This window comes from Nipponia nippon, unplaced genomic scaffold, assembly GCF_047370975.1.
Source record: "Nipponia nippon isolate SJK-2023a ecotype South Korea unplaced genomic scaffold, ASM4737097v1 scaffold_11, whole genome shotgun sequence".
In the NCBI taxonomy this organism is placed as follows: domain Eukaryota; kingdom Metazoa; phylum Chordata; class Aves; order Pelecaniformes; family Threskiornithidae; genus Nipponia; species Nipponia nippon.
In genome coordinates, this window is record NW_028262302.1 from 13,875,365 (window position 1) to 13,890,387 (window position 15,023).

Below are 15,023 nucleotides of genomic sequence, written 5' to 3' on the forward strand. Positions count from 1 at the left end.
CTGCCACTTGCACACATGAATACACAAAACCACTACTATGAAAGAATTCTGCCTTCATTTATTTTGGCATTCCGAGATGTTTTGGTATCATGCTACGGAAAGCCAAGATATTCTGATGGGAGAACGCGTAATCAGCCTCATGTTTTAAAGAATGTACAACATATTCTACTTTTTGTTCTTTTCTCTGTCCTGTGGCGTAGACACTACACCTAGGTTATCAGGAAAAGTTAAGATAGTTTTCAACAAAATTATTTTCTTTTGGACAGTAAATGATGATTCAGAAACACTGAAACTACTGTAGAACTGGTTTCAACAACTTTCTAGAACTTGATTCTAGAAAAGATTCCAATATTGTTGAAATTACCAGTTTCAATGTCTTCAGAAAGAATTTGTTGCTATCATCTTTTAGTTTCAAGTTGCTTTTTGCTTAGACTTCAAAATCAATTTATGGTACAAGATTATTTTATAAAAATAGCAATGGAAACAATATTTTTTAAATTATAAAACAAACCCTTAAAGACATCTCAAAAATTCTCCAGGGGCATGAAAAGCATTTCCCATACAGATCCAATGTTCACAAAAATATCAATAAGCATGCCATGTGCAGGAAATTTTCAATGTAATAGAAAAAAAAAAAAACAAGTACATTTCAGAGCCTTTTGGCAAAGGTATTTAGAAACACAGCTCTGGACTGTGAGTATATCTGGATTATCAACTAGGAATTCAAACTTAACATGCCTTTGGGAACTGTTTTTCCTAATTTTAAGTCCACTTGGAGCCCAAGAACACAAAGAACTAATGCTTCTGCTATTTCAAGAACTGGACTGCTTTACCTCCATCCACCCTCAAAAGCCCTGCCTCTTGAACAAAAATGGTTTCAAGCACAAATTAAAATGAAAACTAGGATGCAGTCATTCAGGATCACAGTCCAAAATTAAACAGTCTAAGACAAGATCCTGCTATACACAGAAAATACCTATTTATATGAATAAGTTTTACAAACGTGGAAGTTCCCCACCACAGAACTGAGCTGTCCCAGCTCTCGTGGGATGCCTTTTCTTATTTCCTTTTCCAGAAGTGTTCAGTTCAGAGGCAGAATCAGGTTTTCAGTGAGGTCCAGGTTTCTACAGGGATATTTTGCTGAGCTGGCAAGGATGAGTCAATAAGCTCAGCCCATGTTCAACTCCAGAATCCTGCTGGCTCCACGTTCTCCCCTCTAAACCCTTAGACCACACAGCTTCCTTTTCATGTAAACCCCAGACCACAGAGCTTCCGATTCACCTGCTAGCCAGTGAGTCTCATGCCATACAGCGCTTCAGTACAAAACAGTACGTAGATCTCTGTGTGCACCTCTCACCTGTGCTTTTCCAGGGCTTGAAAGGCAGACGGCCAGTGTGAAAGCAGTCAGTATCCTGTAACGTGCATAGAAAATAGGCTGAAAACCTTCAGATATCCAGGCTCATTATGTAGAATTAAATACACATGGACAAATTAATTTCTAGTGACACTTCAGCGTATTCCACAGAGATTTGCTAACATGAATTTGGCCTCTGGAGAGGGAGTAATAAAACTGTGGGCCAGACTCAGAGTCACTAATTTTACTATGGTTTTATGCAACTGGGATCAGAATCAGACTGAACATGTGTATTAACTAATCTATTTTTTATGATACCCCATGCAGCAGATGCTTAATGAACAAGTGCGTAATACTCGATAAAGTATTTTTGCCCCTCTCTGACACCTTTCTTTTGAGAATATCAAAGTTTTTCTTGCACATTATGCACATTTTACAGATGGGTAAACCAGAGCGCAGGCCCTGCCTAAGCTCACAGTGCAACGCATTGGCAGGGCTGCACACATGTCATGCAGGAGGTCCTGAATCCAAGCCAGTTGCTCTAACCGCTAAACCGCATTTCATCCCCAGGAGACTATCTGAGATTAATCCATTTTCTTAGGGCCAGATTCTGTCCCTTTACTCAGTCTTGAGTAATACGTTGCTCTGCAAGCAGACACACTGTGCCAGGTCATCAGCTACTAGAAGTTGCTATCTTCATTGGAGCCTTCCCCAGTTGTATCATCTTAGCATCTAGTGGGACCTACTGGGTCTCTTCACTGCAACTGAAAGAAAAGGATCCCTCGCCAACACAGCTCCGTGGCTGTATCTGGAGCTCCTTACCTGGAGCATGAAAATTCTGGTCAACTAAGCTCCCACCCCGAAGCATTTACTAACAGACAGAAAATCAGGAAAGGACAGTAAGAGATTATTTTTTTCTATGTACTGTGGATTTCAGTGCTTTGCCACTGCCTTACATAAAATTTCTTCTCAATATAATTAGACCCACATCTTGCTTATCTTGGATTCTAGTTCTGAATGGCAATTGTGTACAATGCGCTCCCACAAAACCAGCACAGGAAGCAAGGGATATTTTAGGTAGCCTTAGTTCTGCTACTCAAGCGAGCTGCCAACTTTCTCTCTTAGAGCTGTCTCTGATTTCCAGTGCAAACTGAGCTGCTGAACGAGACCTACAAATGCATCAGACAAAACCACACACAGTGACCAACACATTTGATAAAATTTGTTTTAAATGAGGAGGCAGGCACAAGATCTGAAGAGTAAACACAAACCCTAAAATGGTTGTTCATAGTGCTGCGGAGACAGATCGTGCTTGTTGGCAGCTTCTGAGTGACAAGGAAAGGCAAATTCTGCACAGACTTTTCCTTAGAGTCAGATGCAAAACATTCAAAATACAACATTATCCGTTTAGGTTTGGACTTCATTTATTGATTCCTCAAATCTTTTTGAAGAGATTTTAAAGCATGGACTGGTATAAAGACTGCATACTCACTTCGCATATAGCAAGAACAGCTCTAGAAGGAAATACTGCAGGTTACAGCTGAACGTTAACATGCCTTGCAACTGGGCTACGTTCTACATCACTGCAGAGCAGTGCACGCTAACAAAATCCCCTATAAAACCGGTCAGACAAAACTCATACGTTTCTAGACGGTCTTTAGCTTCTGTTGTTACAAGATGATATATTCTTTCCTCTTGGTGGGGGGGTGACCTTACTGCCTCATAAGTGTTCTGGCTGCAACCACCATCTCAATTTGCTCGTTACTTTAGATCTTAAACCCCCTCACGAATTATTAACAGACATGCAGCACAACCTATCAACACTATATTCAGCTGGTCACAGTAGCTTGCCCAGCAGGCAAAATATTTTAAACTAGTAATTAACTTCTGCAATAGTAACTAATTAGCTTCAAATCAATCACTGTAGCCAGTGGGATCGTTTGCTCTCGCAATTCAGCATTGCTGCGGATGCCGGGGTTCCTAATGCGCAGAGTATAAGCACAGATCAAGAAGTAACTCGTCAGAGAGCACAGCTTTAATAACAGACAGATCATCTTTCCCCACCTCTGGCCACTGAGATCCTGTCTCTTTGCAAATGCCTTTAGCAAGTGGATTGGCATACCAAATCCCTGCCATAGATATTTTCCACAAGTAGGTTTCCCTTCAGTAAGTAAAGAAGTTTCATGCATACCACTTACCTTTTTAATCCTTGCATGTCCAAAACCGTTGGGGAAAGGTGGAAAAAAAACCAGAGTCTGCGCTGATGAATAACTAGAAAGTTTTTCCAAACATTACCCTCTGCTAGCACTTCGGTTCCTCAGTCATTTATAGTCCAAAGAATGAAATAGCAAGTAATGGAGAAGATCGGGAGCCGTCTGTACCTCCTCAGACACTGGAGAGAATACAGAGAAAGCACCTGGTTTTGCTTAGTTCTCTTCTGTAATTCAGCATTAAACCAATTGGAGGAGGAATGTTAAAAATGAACACTTCATTTTCTAAGTATGTTAAACAATGCAAATGGGGGCCTCAGCCTGGGACAGCTGGTTTAGATTACAAAGCTCACCAACTGGCTAGACTCCTCACAACAACCTCGAGGAGCCTGCCAGGATAAAACACTAACAGCTTGAAGGAAAGCCTCTCCCGCTGCAAACTTCACAGTTAAATGTGCCTCAGAGCAGAGAGCACCGTTATTGGACAGAAACCCTTATCAAGGGACTGGAGAAGGGAAGGGATTGTTTTCCTTGCTCGGAGAACAAAAAAAAAAGTCAGGCTTTTGGAGGCCCTCTAGCCGGTGTCTCGGACGATGAATATGCAACACTCGCTGCTTTGTGCCAATGGCACATTGATGAAAGGTCTGACCCTCTGGGAGGTGAATAATTTGAATTCATGACGATTGCAGCTACAGGAACTATATTGCTTGGGGATTATTTGAAAACAGGAATAAACAAATTAAACACTCAAAGGAAAACAAATGGCTTGTCTACAAACACTGGCCCTTTTTAAACTGACCCCATGCTTAAGGGAGCGGTTTGTGAAATGAAATATTTCTCAGGAAAGGCAAATCTTGCAGATCTCCAGTTATGCCTGAAGAGGAAGGAAATAAAGTACTTCTTCAGGTGTTTTGCAACTTTGCCACAGGCAGAGCTTTAGTAGGTCAAGCAGAACATTTATGAGATGTGAGAGGTAAGCAATCAGACACCGCAAAGATTACGCTAGATCCAAAGATGAACACTGAAATTAAATACAGACATAGACATTAAATGAATACTTCGGATTTCTGTTGATTCTTCCATTTGAGGAAACCCTTTATTCCTAAGAAACGTGAAATATCCAACAAGATAAAAAAAATCTACCATACATCTCTGTAACAGATTGAGAAACAGAGTTGCTGCATGTTCATAAAACTGGCCTGTAAGCATGGATACCCAGCTTGAGATACAAAGATTGAGCTGCTTCTGGGTTGCTGAGCACCTACAAGTCATATCGGTGCCAATGGGAAGTGCAAGAGCTCTGTACCTCACTAGCTGGCTCTAATTGCCCAAATTACTTTTCAAAAAAGATGGCACCAGACGCTCAGTGCCATTTCTGACAGTTTATCTCTCAGTGACTTGCTTACATCATCTGCATTGCATGGGAAGTAAACACTCTCCTAGAATTATTCAAACAGTCTCAATACATGTGCAGATCAACAAGAACCAATTAACTTATTTTAAATAGACTTCCCAAAAGCGTAACAAAAACTCACACAAGGGATTTCTGAAGAAGCTCTCTGGGCATGTTATGAGAGGAAAGTTTTGTCATGGGGCAGAAAACAGGCAAGAGATGGAAAGCAAAGACTGGGCAAATTTTCACCGTGGCAAAAGGTTAACAGTGAGTATTCTCATTACTCCGTAAGTCTAGTGTTTCCCAGTACACTCAATGATCTGGAGAGCTAACAAGTCTAAACGTAGCAGTGCTTACTGTATGTTAGGTGTGTGAAGATCTACTGAAACTATGAGAAACAGCTCTACAGCAAAGTAGATGCTCTGAGCATCCATTTGTGCGGATGAAGAGCTTGCTCCATAAACTTGTTAATACTTCACTTGCTGATCCGCCAAATTTTTCCTGCCATCATGGCAAAATCGTTGTACCTGTGCCAGAATCACTGTACGAGCACAGCACCAATCTGCTCCCAAAGAATCACCTCAGACTAAGGAGTTCTGATTCATCAGCCAACTGGCAGAGGTGCTGCAGCGCTGGAGACGGGAGGTGAATCCAGACCTGAGCACCTCAGGGGCTCCCTTAAGAAAGAATACTGTACAAATGTTTTCATTTCTCCTGTCTCCATCTGACAGCTGGAGTGGATAAAAACCAGAATATAAAAAGTGTACCAAACCACAACTTGGGCTAGTTTACAGTGTGGTGACTTTTTTTTTTCCTAAATAAAAGGATTTGATGTCATGGCTAAGCGGAATTTCTGCAGCACCTTTCTGTAACCACCATCAGCCACAAAATACTGAGATGCAGCCACACCCTTCTCACAACTCTCTTTGATATGAAGAGTTGCATAAAGGAAGATGTTTGTGGTACATAAAAACTCTTTTGTTCACCCTAAAAAAACATGGACGATTCAAAATATCTTTCTGCACCATCTGCTGACACCTCTGCCATTTATGCTTAGGATGGTGGCTAAACTTCAGGTCTAGCAGCACTCTCACTTCAGTGGCCTCAACTATCCCCCATGTATAAAATCCACTGGTTTATTTAGATTACCTTGACGTTTTCTTTGTCTTCATGAGGAGGTGCGGAACAGTCCACAGTACAAAACGTGGCTCTGTTAAGTAACTATGTTCTTACATGCTTACTTACTATAGCTTTGTACATAGCTAGGGTTGAAACTATAGCTCTAATTAATTATGTTTGAGCTTTGGATTTCAAAAATTGTGTAATATATAATCATAAGGGGCACAAGCTATGTTGTGTAACCTGAACTCTACCCTCCTTGGATGAGACGACTGAACGTATGAATTACGCCGTGCTCCTGCAGACAATGCACACCACCCGGTTAGCAAGGACCCTCGGCACCCGAGAACATAATCTAGTGGCTTCTGAATGCTGAGACAGAAGCTGTATTTAGGTCAGGGAACTCAATAAGAGTTAACTACACTCAGCACTCCTGAACAAAAAGTCTGCTTCACAAAAATAAGTCCTCATCTACTAACTTTCACAACACTTCATCTGCTTTTTTAATTCTATCTGCAATTATATTTACACTTCTCCAGAACTATATCTGCCAAACGCCCTTCTTAGATGTTCTTGTCATTTCTTAAAGTTCGCCCTTGCTGAACATTCTTAAGGATATTGTCAAACTGCAGGAGCAGAGTCAAATCACGCAGATCTGTATGGTGGTAGGCGTGCGAGCCCAAAGTCATTGAAAGCAACAAGTCTTACACAGCCATACAGACCTGAATTCACTGAAGGACTTTGCCAATAATTGACACTTTAAGGGCCTATATCCAAGCTTCAGATGCTTAAAACATCCATTTTGCTCCTACCAAACCTTATGGAACCAAATTTTCTACCAGCAAAACTGGTAAAACACTTAGAGCGCAACTGCTGGGCATTTGCAGGAACAATTGTGTTTTGATAGCCCCTAAGCTCCATGAGATTCACAAGCTGGGCTTTTGCCTGACTGTGGAGATTGGTCTAAGTGTTCTTGGAGCCTGCCAAATGAGCAAGCTTTTCATATTGTCACAGGTTGGTATAACATGTGACAGGCAGCGATTTGACCTACATGCATCTCACCCTACTGCCACATGAATAGCACTAAGCACATGGGAAACTTGGTCTCAAACCCTAATTCTGCCTGAAAAAGAGTAGGGCTTGTTTCTTCCACCTCCCAGGACAGAATCCCAATTGCAAACTCTTGGTGTTTGGCGAGGGTTCCCTCTCCTTTTTCAAAGATGGACTACCATACGCTATCAGCCGAGGTTTGCTTCATTCAGTGTCTGAACTGTAATTGCCATCTCATGACAACATGAACGATGCAATAACCTGTTCCAGATGGCTCCGGCCAGAAGCTCAAAAGCACAGTCCCATACATATTTTCCTTTCCTAGCCAAACATAACACAAGCAAGAATTAACAGTGAAAATTAATGTAATATGTAACTTTAAAAACATCACTAGTGCTAACTAAAATGTACTGTGAACATGGAGTGTCTGAGATGTCTTGTGTTGATTTGCAGGTCACACTGCTGGTGTTAGGAAGGAAGAAGTGTAACAGTTCCTGTTGTGCTGCTGTCTCTTGGGGCTCAGTTGTCTCAATATGGTACAGTTACCACCTGTGTGAGATATCCATGGAAAAAAGAGCCAATACAGCATCCCTTCCTTCCCTCCTGCATGGAGATGTCACCCGTTCCTTCGGGATGGCAATACCACTGACGATACCACTGCTTCCCAAGAACAATAAGCAGAGTGCCCCTTTCATATAGTAGCAGATGTTCTCAGAGTACCCCACCAGATGGACCACATAATTTAAAGTTTTTGTTTTACCTTATCTAACTCTACATCTTACAGAGGTAACTATCTTTACAGGTCTGTGGTCACTCTGCTACTGGTTTCTAACAGCATATTTTCACATTTTTAGGAAGAAAGTAATCAGTGGAAAGTTCAGGCACCACTGGATCCATTCTGAAATGTAAAAACACTAAACATGGGCTGGTATCTGACTCCACTTCGTTGCTTTGAAAACATATTCATCATCCCATTAACTGAGGAATAGTAGGATCTAGCAGGTACATACTGAAACCCAAACAGCTTAAACCTATGCCCAGTGAACGGCTTTTGCTGTAAGACAAAACTGTTGCAGGTATAGTTCCTTTAGTGAGACCAAGTTTGATGTTCGTGATCGCCTGTTTAGCTGTAGTGTTTTCTAGGAAGGCCGCCTGAGGCAAAAAAGGGTAATATTCTTGGAAGAATGCTTCAGTATGGGTCCAGGTTTTTTTCCCTCAACAAAAGCAAGGTAAGCAAACAAACTAAAAGCTTTTTATGACTTTCCCAGGAAAAACACAGAGTCTTTCACAGCATTTTTCGTGCATGTGACAACTCTCCGCAGGTCCCTTCATGTTACTATTCATTTGCAACAGTATACCACATTCTTCTTGATTTTTCAATCCTTAAATGACCAGCATTTATGCTTTTAAAACTATTTTCCTGTGAAAAGTGGATAGAACATCGTCCTGTAACTAAAGACAAAAGATCCCCTCGAGAACACACAGCTCCCCCTTGAGTTGTTGTGAGTATCCGAGAACCCCCGGCCACTGTTAATACTTTTACTTTTTTTTCTGTTGAATCTCATCCTTGAGCATAGCTCTGGTAACTGCAGTTCCCATTTTGCCTGAAACTAGACAGACGTTTTAGTTTGTTTGTGTTTATTTTATAAGATTGACATGTACATAAGCTAGGCTGTGGTCTTTGCTCTTCTGCATTTTTGTCAAACGGTCTAGACAGTGTGGTTGAAAACAATGCTCTTTAATCTTGTGACAAGATGTTTACCAGCCCCCTTTAATAACAAGCATAAATCCTTTATGGCCAGTTTCAGCTAAGAATGACCTTCCATAAATAAAGACCTAAAACTCTTAATACTTCTGGACCAAGACTAAAGTCTGTTTCACTATTTGGCAAGCCAACATTCGGTCTTTGCAAGTGCCTGGGATACATAAACCATTGGTCTCCAATTATGACCAGACAGTTAAAAGCACATATAAAACATCCCTTAGAAATATTCAGGACCGATTTATTTTATGCTTAAATGCCTTAAGACTGCAGTGTCTTTTGCAGTTTCCCAAGTTCTTTACTAACTTGTGCTCCACACCGTCCACACTGGGCACATCTGGCACAGCAGCATCAGGCTGCACGTTAGAGCAGCTGACTGGAGACAGTAGTTCACCCTTCCAAGTTAACCTGGCAGCATTCCCTGTCTGCTGGGGCATGTGTGCTAGTAAAACATCAGCTTCACCTGTGCTTCCTCCTCTCCCAGGTACTTTATTTCCATCACATGGAATTGACATTTTGGGTGGGTTTTCCTTTTTTTCCTCAGATTTAGTTGAGCAACCTTCCTCCATTTTGGGTTTTTTTGTTTGTTTGTTTTTTGTTTTTTTGGCATTTCTTTTACTCTGCTTAGGCAATTCATTTTGCTTTTATCCAGAGCAAAAGGTTACCCTTCACAGCATTGAACATATTCTGCATTTTCCATTAAAACACTCCAGGTTCTGAGCAAACCCAAACACGTCTGTGGAAATGCCATCTCTCCACGGGGATGTTTGAATGTTCACAAGTATGTGCACTATTTTTGTAAGGGCACCTGCCAGAACCCTGCTGATGAATCCAGAGTAGAAAAATATTTGACATCAGCCCTCTCTTCCAGAGCTTCTCTCTTTCCAAGTGGTAGAAAACATTCACTTTTTAAACGTTTCACTCTCATAGGTGCCCATATAAGCAAAGACCTCTGGTTTCTTTTTCCAATTAAACAATCAGCAAAGATGCCCATGTTTTTGGATCTTTTCCTTATCTTATGATTTCCAGGGTTATACGTTAGACAAATATGGGAGTGGCAGAAGGTTTCCGTATGAGGAGAGGTATAATTTTGACTGTTTTGTACTTACTCAACTGCTTTCCTAACCCCAGAAGACATTTATAAACTTTTCTTCAATTTAAAACCTACTACACTTAATTTTGTTATTCCCATAGCAGGGATTACACCATTTCCTAATTTACCTGTTTACTTTTGGGGTTTTGTAAGTTAACCATGCTGTTTGGAAATAAATTGGCTATGAACCTGGGTGATAAAAATGGTGTGTGTTGTCTGTTTGTTTTCAGACTCATTATTCGCTGCTCTGCCGCAACGAGGGCTGCTATGAAGAAACGACTCAATGCTATGGGTAGCAATTCCACCGAGCAGGAGATGTACTCCTGTTTGCTAGTTCTGCTATACGTGTGCTGCAGTGCTTACAAATTCTTGCAAAAGGATGCAGTTTACAGCACAGATTGTTTCTTTTTTTTTTTTTTTTTTTTTTTTGAGTTGCATTGGTTGTCGCAGCCCAAGGAGCTCAGCAGTACCGGGAGCCGCCCCTGCAGAAGCAGCCTGGCTGTTCCCAGGGGCTCCAGCCCGTTCGGGTGCTCTGGGGGACCAGAACTGCAAGCAGCCGTGTGAAAAGTCTGTGGAACTGGACCCTGCTCCCAACAGAGGCACTTGTACTGCTCACAGAGCCCATAGCTGGAGCCTGATAAAGCAATCAGTCCCCATTTTGTCCACTGTTTCAGAGCAAAATTCAAGAAGCTGAAGTTGTGCCAGACGAAGAAAATAGAAAGGAACAAAAACTCTGACAGGTTAAATGTAAAAACCAGAAAAGCAGGCCAAGAAAGTTTGAGAAACAAATTGTAAGAGGCATAAAAGCTAATAATAAATTCTTTTTCAGACACACCAAGAGCCGGAAAACTGCCAAACAGTCTGCAAAGCCAACAGATGAACAAGGTATAAAAATAGTGCTTAGAAAAGATAAAATCACAGTAGAAAGTTAAGTGATTCTGCTTCATCTGCATTTGCTAGAGAAACTTCAAGAGGTTCCCACAGTGGAATTAAAAAAAAAAAAAAAGAAAGAAGTAAAACAACAAAAAAAAGGTGATACTTGGGAGGATCTGCCTAAAATTGAAGTGCCAGCAGAAGAGGTTGTAGAACAAATCAAGAAAATGAAGAACAACAATTCATCAGAACTCATTTGACATTTAGAAATTAAGTGTTGTAACTGAGTTAAATGTGAAGGTATGTAACAGCTGAATTATTTGCCATAAGTATAACCTCTCATAAAATTGCCTTAGTGCTAGAAGAGCAGAAGGTAACAAATAAGATACTGTATTTAATAGGTTTCTGTATAATGCTTCAGAAAATATAGAACAGTAAATCCAATATATCAGGCAAATCAGTAGCACAGCACAGGAGACTTAGTGTTGCTCTTTTAGGCATAGATTTTCTTGGAGATTATCCTTAACAGCTATGTATCTCAGAAAACTAGCTCTGATCCATGGTATACGGATTTATTTTTACATTTACTCTGTTACTCCATACAACTGAAAGTAGCTCCAGCCAACTCCTAACTGGTGCCTGTAAATAGCAAACATGAAATTTTCCCAGCAAAAACTTGGGAATTTGGGTATAATAGTTGCCATTTCTTTCTAAGTCTGGGATTTCACCTACAGCCTTTGTAGCCACCCCTGGTAGCCCAAGAAAGGGCCCATGGAATGGGCACTGAAGCTGAGTTAGGTGTGGCTAAGACTCCCAGGGGTCTTGGCACTGGAACATGCCATTAGGAGGTCTGCTGAGATACCTTTAGAAGACCAGGAAGAGGGGGGAAGAGGGAAGGACCCAAGAAGGCAAGTCCAGCTGCTTTTTGAAATGGAAATTCTCAGCACTAAGCCCGTCTCCTCTCCTTCACACTCTTTTTTTGGTAGCAGTCATGGATACATCAGTACCCTGGACAACTGGGGGACTCGGTGCCAAGCACAAAGTCAAGACCATGTCACTGAGACAGAGTACACGTAACCTTTTTCCTGTGAGTTACACGCTCAATTCAGATTCAGTTTGGCCTCTCACCAGAGTTTCATTTATACCTCCAGAACTGGAAGGTAGGCCCTTCAGGTTTTGATCAACTGCAATGATTTCTGATATTTCCCTATTCCATTTTAGTTTCTAATGAAAATCTTTTCTTTCATGAACTAGGTTTACTAGTCACATTTGACCAGAGCAGTGCAGGCTTCAGGTTGCCTGCAAAGCATCTGACTATTAAAAGTACCAGTACAAGGAAGCTGGAGCCACTGGTGGAGTTCAGGAGAAGAACATCACAGCCAGAGTGCTGAGGGCTCCCTGAATCCCCAGTCCAAGTAGGCAGGTTCTGGGCAGCACACCATAATCGTCGTTCTGTCAAGAGTCCAGTAAAGACAGAGGTACCATCTGCATGATCTTTCCCTGCAGGTGGCACTCTGTAGGTCCTTGAGCCCGAGTTCTCTGCAGACAGTGTGCTATTCAGAGTCTGGGTTTGGGTCCAGACAGAGCTGGCAAGCCTCGTTATGACTCATTCGTTTTCTTTAGAATCCTGCACTCCTCAAATTTTTCTAGTTTCATAATAAGCCTCCTCTAAGTTAGCTGAAAACTGTTAAACACATCTGTTCCTGCTTCTATTGTCAAAAATAAGGCAGTCTTCTGTTTGCCTTCATTTTTATTGGCACCCACTGCTTGAGCATACAGAGCAAAGTGCAGTCTAAATATTTTCCAATTCTATTTCCAGAAAAAGTTTCAGTTTTGATGACTATTTTTCAGTGCTCCAGTCTACCATTTAAGCCACTTTACTATATTTTTACTTCTGGTACAATTTAGTGTTGGATCCATGTAAACCAAAATATATGGATGAACCAGAATCAACTCAATGATTTGCTTGTAATTCTGAAAACACCCTTTTATTACAAAAAAAAGCGTCACTCAAATACTTTAATACCTCATAACAATAGAGAAAAATACTGCAGGAGATGGGGAAGCATTTTTACATAAAGGTTAATTTTACAACCAACATTTCGTCTGGTTGGCTACCCCATGACTGAATGCTGAATCCTTTATTTCCCTTCCTATATGCAGTTTCTCAGACACCTGCACTCAAAAGTGCCTACTTGTTCTCCTGAGAAATAATGTTTGCAGCTCTCATCTTTTATACACGTTCCCATTGCTCAAAACTGCTACTACCTCTTCTATTGTGCTATTTACATCCAGTTGCTTAGGCTAAATATATTTTTATTGATAATACCATACTTACTGTTCAGGAATCACATGGATTCAGGGTACCTAAGTTGTATAAATCAGGGTACCTTTATTTAGTTGTATAAATCCAGTTGCCTCTGCCAAACTTCACATGGGCTTCTACCTCTCTGGGCAGCATTGAAAAGTCAAATTCTCAAAACCTTAGCATGTTCTTAGCTCCCTACTCCCTAATTTACAAAAGTTTAGATTCGAAGCATTATACCTCTTGGCTTCCTGTTCTCAGAGGGCTGTGTTTAGCAGTGCTCCCCCTTCTAGGGAGTCAGGAGCTGCCACCGGTCTGCTTTTAATAGATCAAGACCAATTATCCAGCTTTGCTCACCTGATAGAATAGCCTTCACAGAAAGCTGCCAAATGATAAAATACACACCATTTTGAGTGTGTTATGTGCTTCTTTTCCCTGACCCCTTGGATTATTAATTATTCCATCAACAAACATTAGATACAAAGTGGCTGTGCTACAGCGATGGCTAATAGTTACCATTTCATAACGACATAAAAGAAATAGTTCCTAGCTGCCTCAAATCTGTAAAACCTCTTTGGTCTGTGCCCCAAACCTGGTCATGCTGCAATTCAATCCATCTTGCATAACCATCTTGAAATTCACTGCGGGGAAACACAGGCAGCACCCGATGCTGCAAATGAGAAAACCTTAGGGTTAACTGCACAGAAGCGCTGCCAGATTCCCCTTACCTTGGTGGTACTGGTTGATATTCAGACTGTATCCGGACAGCTCTCCGAAGAGTTAGGTTTCCTTTACACTAAGGGAGACAGAACAACATTCTAGGTTGTTGGTACAGCAAGGGTCAGACTTGCTCACTTTGTTAACAAACACAAAAAATAGGCACAAATCATCTGTTTCCCTGATACCGTTGATCTGTAGCCTGTCACTGCTTGTTGAAATGCCATGTGACAGTGCTTCTAAATTCTGTTCTGTCAATCATTGACAAAACCCTCTAATAATAGTTGACCATAACTCAAATATTATAATCTTTTTCTACTTCTCCACTTTTTCCACAAAGTAATACATTTTAAATGGTTCTCTCATTAAAACAAATCGTTAATTGCAAGCATTGAAAACTAGATTGAGCCATGGGGAAATATGATTTCTGGTCTACTCCCTGTCAAACACTGCATACAATTTCTTTCATTCGTTCATACAATTCCCACCTGGTACACATGCAAAACTCTGCCGCTGACAAGTTCAGCAGCCACGTGAAGCACCGAGACTAAACTGCAACACCGCTTTCTTGGTAACAAGAATGGTCTTCTCAAAACCCAAGGCGTATTGTCAGGGCTGCTAAAAAGCACGTATTGAGTCTCTAGCTGCATTTCTCTGGGGACAAGCAGAAGACCACAGCCTGCCTCACACATATCAGCAGGAGCAAATGTACTCAAAAAAAGTGAAGCTGAGAAGGTTTTGATGCAAAACATATATGAAATCATCTTTTTTTTTTTAATATTTATTCTTATTACTGTTGTGGGAAGTTGTAGGAAGACAACTCTCACATTGCACACACTGAACGATATTAGTTATTTTTGCTTTTGTCAGGATACTCACAAATGGCAAAGTACATTTAGAAAGACATTTTCTAGTCTCGGTGGAGAAGGACACCCTTTTCTTCGGAAAAAAATTCACCTTCAAATTTTCTGCTGTCAGATGCACATTTTAGTTAGACTTCAGTAAAGGATGTGGATGCTAGCAAACCCATTTCATCTCCTCATCCACTTGCAGGAGCTGCACACCACCTCTTTTTTTTCAGCAGAGTAGGTTAAAGTTTACCTCACATAATAAGCACACAGGCCCTAAAGTACCTAAGTGATTGATC

At 41.0% G+C, this 15,023-nt stretch overlaps 1 protein-coding gene across 2 annotated transcripts in view; it reads right to left on the reverse strand.

The window, feature by feature from the left end:
- Positions 1 to 14,376, reverse strand: part of FBLN5 (fibulin 5) — a 57,247-nt gene extending 42,871 nt beyond the window's left edge. Inside the window, exons 1-3 of one of the 2 annotated variants that reach the window (XM_009475895.2) lie at positions 13,888 to 14,376; positions 3,553 to 3,746; positions 1,358 to 1,412 (exon numbers count right to left, since the gene is read on the reverse strand). In XM_009475895.2, the coding sequence (XP_009474170.1) occupies positions 1,358 to 1,412; positions 3,553 to 3,569 (72 nt within the window). In that variant the 5' untranslated portion in view covers positions 3,570 to 3,746; positions 13,888 to 14,376. Of the gene's footprint in view, positions 1 to 1,281; positions 1,413 to 3,552; positions 3,747 to 13,887 lie in introns of those variants that run through there. The other variant, XM_087747535.1, reaches the window with a different exon arrangement.
- Positions 14,377 to 15,023: the final 647 nt, after the last annotated feature.